This window comes from Cariama cristata, unplaced genomic scaffold (assembly GCF_000690535.1).
Source record: "Cariama cristata isolate BGI_N322 unplaced genomic scaffold, ASM69053v1 scaffold43286, whole genome shotgun sequence".
In the NCBI taxonomy this organism is placed as follows: domain Eukaryota; kingdom Metazoa; phylum Chordata; class Aves; order Cariamiformes; family Cariamidae; genus Cariama; species Cariama cristata.
This window is the reverse complement of record NW_009623481.1, coordinates 2,249-8,917: the sequence shown is the minus strand read 5'-3', so window position 1 is coordinate 8,917 and position 6,669 is coordinate 2,249. Positions and strand designations below refer to the sequence as shown.

At 38.6% G+C, this 6,669-nt stretch overlaps 1 protein-coding gene across 1 annotated transcript in view; it reads right to left on the bottom strand.

The window, feature by feature from the left end:
• Positions 1-4,428, bottom strand: part of SQRDL (sulfide quinone reductase-like (yeast)) — a 7,691-nt gene extending 3,263 nt beyond the window's left edge. Inside the window, exons 1-5 of the mRNA XM_009702741.1 lie at positions 4,173-4,428; positions 3,660-3,830; positions 3,061-3,114; positions 1,247-1,441; positions 118-327 (exon numbers count right to left, since the gene is read on the bottom strand). Coding sequence (XP_009701043.1) covers positions 118-327; positions 1,247-1,441; positions 3,061-3,114; positions 3,660-3,830; positions 4,173-4,406 — 864 coding nt within the window. The 5' untranslated portion in view covers positions 4,407-4,428. The remainder of the gene's footprint in view (positions 1-117; positions 328-1,246; positions 1,442-3,060; positions 3,115-3,659; positions 3,831-4,172) is intronic.
• Positions 4,429-6,669: the final 2,241 nt, after the last annotated feature.

The window sequence follows — 6,669 nt, the reverse complement described above, 5'->3', positions numbered from 1 at the left end:
CAGCAGGAAACAGCAGTATACAACAAAGCAGACATTATGTTACTATAGTGTGGCAATTATGTTACAGTATACAAGGAAAAGAAATAGGACCGAACTAGAGGTCTGAAAGCTCCTGACCTGGTGAACTTCAGTCACTCCGGGTTTGTCCAAGTTTTCAAACACAGCTTCCTGCTTGTCTGCTCGAACTTCTACAAGGTTGCGCTTATAGTTAACAGCAATATTCCTCTCCTTTATTATTTCAAGCAATGCATCAGCATACTTCTTAACACCAAAAATGACACCAAGTGAAGTGTTGAACATTATGTTTGCTTTGGAACGTTTTCCTGTCTGCACAGAGAAATCAAATTAGCCTTTCCTACTAAGAAACTGTGACAAGCTAGCAGAGACAAAAGAACTATGCTGCACTACTGAAGAGCAGATAGAACTACTAATGCAAAATTATTAACGAAGTATTAAAATTAGAACTCTCGATACACAGGTATTTCAGTCAATGTTATAAACTAGACAAGATAATCTTTGCCCTTTCTGAGTGAGGTACTGAAGACACCTCACACAAATTGCTAGCGAGAACAGGTAGATGCAATTCAGTGAGGAACTGCTGTATGCAAGTTAAGCACTCGCAGCAGTTTAGCATTATATAGCTTTCTAAAACCTTCACTTCTAGGCATTATTCAGATACTTGCCCAGTAGATAGCTCATGAAATTTAAACACATATGAAGCCTGACAATTCCACTTGAAGTTGTCTGTTGTTTCCACTAAGCTTCCTTTAACAGCCTGGCTAAGACTCCTCCTGATACCATGCCACAAGGAGTAAGCATAGCCACTTCTCAGACTAGCAGAAAGACAAATGGCAACAGGTATTAAGTACTTAAATTAAGAAGAATTACTTAATTCCAGCCAGTGTTATTTTAGTGCACCACCTGAAGTTATAAATTAGGCTGAGAAGTCATATCTGTAGCTCACCAGAACCAGGGTAAGCAGTTCTTTCTTTATGGATTCTGAATTCTACAAGTTTGTCCAGGATTAAATATATGCTAAATATTTATGTATGATTCAGCTTCATTTATTATACATTAATAACAGAAAAAGTAACTCAGTCACTTTAATAATCAGTCACTTTAATAATCCTGAGTCACATTCTTCTCATGTGGTCTTTACTTGTTTTAAAGAAAATATGAATCCCTTAGAACAAGCCTTCCTTCCAACTGTGGGAACAAGCACTGGCAGAGAGAGTAAAATACTTACTTTCCTCCAGTAGGCCTCTGATAAATACATGATCTTCTGAGGAGCCCCTGCACACTTCACTGGAGTATTTGGAAAAGTGAAGATAGCATTTCCTTCCTTGAAATCTTGTAAAGCTTTCCACGTTTTCTCTACCGTATGAACTGAATAATTGGAACCTATTTTAGGGTGATGAAAACCCTCAGGCAAGCCCTTGATCTAAGAAAATGAAATTAAGGTTTAAAGTACAAATGGCAAAAATTTTGTCATCATCGAGTATTAAACGCAGACTTGAGAAACAGGTATTTAAGAAGCAAAAAGAAAGCCTATACGTACTTGCTAGTTGGCATTTTTGAAAACAAGCCTAGCAATCAAACAGATATTCCCATTAGAATTTAGTAGATGATTTAGTAGATGTAACATTTACTGAAATTACTCGTCTGCAACATCTGTAGCCTAATTGTTCAGTGCAGACCCGACCCAAGTTTTTGTAGACTAACACATGAAATTCAGAGTAAGAATATATAAAGTCACCGCCACACCATCACAAGGAAGAATGTTTAAAAAAAAAAAAAAGGCATTATGAAAATTTATAAGTGGAAAGAAACTTTCAGTAGTCAGTTGCAGATACCTGTCTTTCCTAGGGTTATTTTAACTCAACTGTCTCCAATAATTATTTTCCTACTACTCCTACTACACCTGAGCATCTGCTTGTGATAAAGGGAGTTGTCCCTATTTCAAAATAATGGATTGCAGAAATTCTGTGAGAAAATGGAGTTATGTTACATGTACTGCAATCTGTTTGGGACATTACAGTCTACACCAGGAAGTATGCTGTTGGTGAAGAGAAACAGAAGAAACCATCCCTCTTTTTAAACTGGCCACTTTCATTTTAAAGCCAGATAAATCTGTTACTATGATTTTTATTCACTAGAGAGTATAGTGATTAACTGTATTACATGGCTTCTACTACTGAATACTGCATTTAGCTTTATCAGGTTGTACTTAGGAAATACACATGAAGACTGAGAGGGTCACTGAACACAATGCAACTCCTCGTTCCACTGACCTAATCACCAGAATTTATCTGGTGTGACTATAGTTACCTAAGACTAGCTCCTGCTTTATGTACACCTTGCGAGCTTTTCAAAGAGATACTCAAGTATATTATCAAGTACTACATCATATTCAGGCCCAGTTAAAACCACGAGAGTCAAATCACTCCAACATCTTGCCTTTGTGTTTTCCTCCTCCTACATATCACTATGGTCATTCTTGTACCATATAATGGTACTAACATTTTCCTCTGAGCGCCACACTATAAAGTGGGCAGGAAACCTAATAGATGGGAAGGGCCCCAGGGCCTATTTAAACACAAGCATGGTAACTCAGCTGGTTCCTTTTGAAGTGCATCCTTTAAGAAAGGTGAGGGTGGGTCAACTTAATTCTACAGGACAGATTTTACTCACTGCTGTGTGTTCCTCACTTCTGTTTACATTAGAGATGCTTTGGACTGCAGTCAGCATACCTTATTATCTCATTACTACAGATTGCCTTTAAGTTCTAGGCTTAACTGGCTGCCCCGTCTGCTGATATTGCCATAAAGATGCAACAAAGCTGTCTTAAAAGACCTTCCCAAGGGTAATTTGGGTTATTACCTAGAGATCTGTGGAAGGAATAAAGTCATTAGGCTGTCTTCTGCCTCTTTAATTTGTATTGGCGTTCAATATCTTGCAGTAAAAAAAAAAGTGTACTAAAAAGCCTTTTACTTTAGTGAATCATAAGGGTATGTGATACCATTAAAACTAGTAAAAACATGAATACTGTAAAACAAATACCTTTTCATAATGTAGACTAATCCCAAGGGCAATTATCAGATACTTGTAAGATATCTGTTGTGTAAGGAAAAAAAAAGAGTGTATTTTAGACAGAACACAAAAAATTGCCTCAAAGCAAATTTAGGTTATCTGACAGCAACAGAGTCATAAGGGAAGGAGATATAGGGAGCATTAGTAACGTAAATGTTAAGCTCTAAGAATAATTTCTAGTTAAAATGCTAACTGCGTCATGAGTTATACACACAGCCTTTGCTATACACAAAACCAAGGGTTTGGAGCAAGATATTCTATCTTTTGTGTTCAGTTCATTATAAACAGGGAAAAGACTTACAATAATGATATTTTAAGGTGATGTTATTCTAATCTAGTTATCTACAACAATTTTTATTAGAAACAGATTTTAGGATCAAGTACTTCTCATAAGACTAAGTGGAATTTCCTGGCCTTCTAGATGCTGGAGGGAAGTCTTGCTCAATAGGTAGTATAGGTAGTTCCAAGGGGATCTGCAGGAGGTGGACAGACAACTCATGACATAGGATAAGAGACTATGGTGTTGGTTTTGTTTGTTTGGTTGTTTTTTTTGTTAAACACATTATTACCTTGCTATCATTCTCCAGCCAGACGTAGTTCTTATCTGGATCCAATGCTGTTACTCGAGATTTGATCCACTCAACACCTTCAGGCATTACGCTTCCTGTTGGACGCGCAGAAGTTGCCAGTTGCTTTGCCCCACCGCCAACCAGCGTCCACAGAGGCTGATAGTAATGAGTCTGAAAGAAATGTTCAAATGGACATTTAAGAACTGTTTAAAGGGACTTTAGGATGAAGGCACGTCACTCCAAATAGGAAGCAATGTGCTCTTAACATTGTAGTCTTCTTAACAAAAGAAGCTGTATAAATAACCAAGAGTTTTGCATGACAAAGCCAGAGGGATGCATGCGTCTCTATCATAGAGCAACAAATTTCATGCAAAGCCTTCTAAAAGATGGCTAGTTGGCTTCCTCTCCACAGCTAAACACATGTGGGGTTGGAGAGGGATGAGAATCAGACCAATCTGGTCACACAGGTAGAACACTTCTCGTTTCAATGCTTTACAGCCGAGGAAGACTGACCTTACTTGGCTCAACAACAGCCACATTTCCTGCTCCCACTTTCCTCTTCATGCGAGCACTCATGGTGATTCCACCAGTGCCTCCACCCAACACAAGTACTTCATAATAATCCTTGGCAGCACACCTGGCTGCTGTATGTAAGCCAAAGGAGCTCATCTTCTGCATTCCTGGTTTCAGCAGCCATACACCAGGACGGAGACAGGAACAAGATGACACTACTCCAATTGCTGACATCTTTCAGTAAGTGGGAAGCTACAAGATAAGAAAAGGCACCAGTAACAATTACAGAAGGTAGAATTTATATTTATTTATATGCCTGGCTGAGTCTTCAAGGCAAGAATTAAAATACTAAACCTTTGTTGCAGCTAAACCACTAATTTGCAAATGGACTGTCATCAATTTAGGGAAGGAAAAAGAAAAAAAAAAAAAAAAAGGTCAATCATGGCCTCTGCCAGGAAACTGAAATTTCATACAGGCAAATGAATTCTAAGAAAGCATAAGAACATTTTCTGGTTATCGTTGCAGGAAAGTGTATCTGATCCTATAGCACAGGCAATGCATATGCTGTAACTCCAGGTGTAACATTACAATCCTGAAGAGATGAGTACCGCAAAAAGGAACAAGAATTTGCTAGGTGAAGTAGATCACTGAAATATCAAACGAGGTAGTTTTGAACATACTGAGTGCCATTCCGCTAACTGTAATGTGTCAAACACATCATTACATTTGTATTTTAACGTTATGATGTACTGGCATATGCACACATCAGAGATACCCATTCTCGCTGCCTCTCAGGGGTGCAAGCCATTACAGCAGACATGCCAAGTTCTATGGTGCTGTGAGCAAGGCCATGTGTATTAGTCTACTCTTGCAGGACCAGCGAGCCCTAAGCTTGATAGGAAACCAAAGTTCAATGAAACAAGAGTTTACATCTTCCTAGATCTGGGATTTTTGAGTACACCCAAAATACTTAGTTCTGTATCCATGGTCACCTCTTAGCTTTTACGTCAGCAATGTACCTGGAAACAAAGGTCAGAAACCCATACTTATCCTTGCTACAGCTGCACCCTCTCATCTGACAAGTGAGAGCCAGAACCCTAAAGCATGATGTATCTTGACAATTGTAGCACTGGATATGCAATTGCATTTTCTAGAAGACAGCCACATGTTAACTCACATGTTTCTCTCCTTCTGCTAGAGTGAACAAGAGCTTTTCCTGCTTTAAATCCATTGTTTGCACACTCTGAATATCAGTTTTCAGTAACAAAGCAGGTATAAACTCATTTTAATTCAGTTCCTTATTGCCACGTTGCCAACAAAGAATGAGTAAGCATTAGAACCTGAAAAGCAACTTATGACAAGACTTTCCTGTGTTCTATATCTTCTCCCCTTTGTTTAATTCCTTGAGTCATCAGGCAAGAATTCCAGCTTTTTCACTTAAAAAGGGTAGAACTCATTTATGGTACTTACATACAGCAGTTTGAAAATTAAACTAGAAACCTCAAATATTTTAAAGAAAATCTTCCAGTCAGCTTCAAAAATTCTCCACTATGCGAGATGTCATTGAGCACCTTCATGTGCTATCTTAACATCCCTCATCTCTGTGTACCCCGAATTCTTTATGAAGTCCCCTTATTAACCCCTACAGTACAATTAATTTGGGAGAGAGAGGGGAAAATCTCAGAGCTGTCCACTGTAAAAACAATTTTAATCATTTTGTTTTACAGGAAGTTTCCAAAATGCAGACATGTTCTTCCCCCCACCCCACCCCTTCAAAATAAAAGACCTAACTCTAGAATAAGTTAGTTTCACTTTAGAAGGCTGTTCAGCATTTATCTAGTGCAGGCAGTCATTTAAAGATGTGGACAGACTGCTCAAGCAAGGGAGGAAGTTCTAGCCCTAGAAATAAGTTACCTGATGGAGATGTGTCCTGCTGTCTCCAAGGCAGAGAGGGATGAATTATGAAGAGTAAGTTTTGCAACTTCCGTTTGTGAGACAGTTTTAAGAGGGACAGTCTGTTTCCGGAAGCTCATGAATGGAGGATTTGGCTTTGGGTTTTATTAAACACCCAGAACAGACAGAGTGGCCTGCTGGTTGACAACACACAGCATGTCTGGAGCAAGAGAACAAGACTTGTAATTTGTAATGCTAACTAAGGAATAATTATCCTCTCTGACCAAATTGATTTTGAAGTAAGCAGGCTTATAAGCACACACAAGATTTATCTTAACTAGCAGCAGTCTAACTGACAAGAATGCAGTATTATGTTGCTTTTAAGTTGTTTCAGAGTATACAGAAACTAACAATCATTTGTAGGCAGCCGTTCTAAAAAGAACAACAAAACCCTTCATAATAAACTCCCAAGTCAGCAGCTGTACAATCGAGTCAGTCAACACACGAACCCTCTACTTTGGCCACTGGAGATAAAGGAACAGGGGAATTACAGAACAAAAATGACGGTAAAGGGAAAACTTGTAATGAGCCTACTGAACCGAGC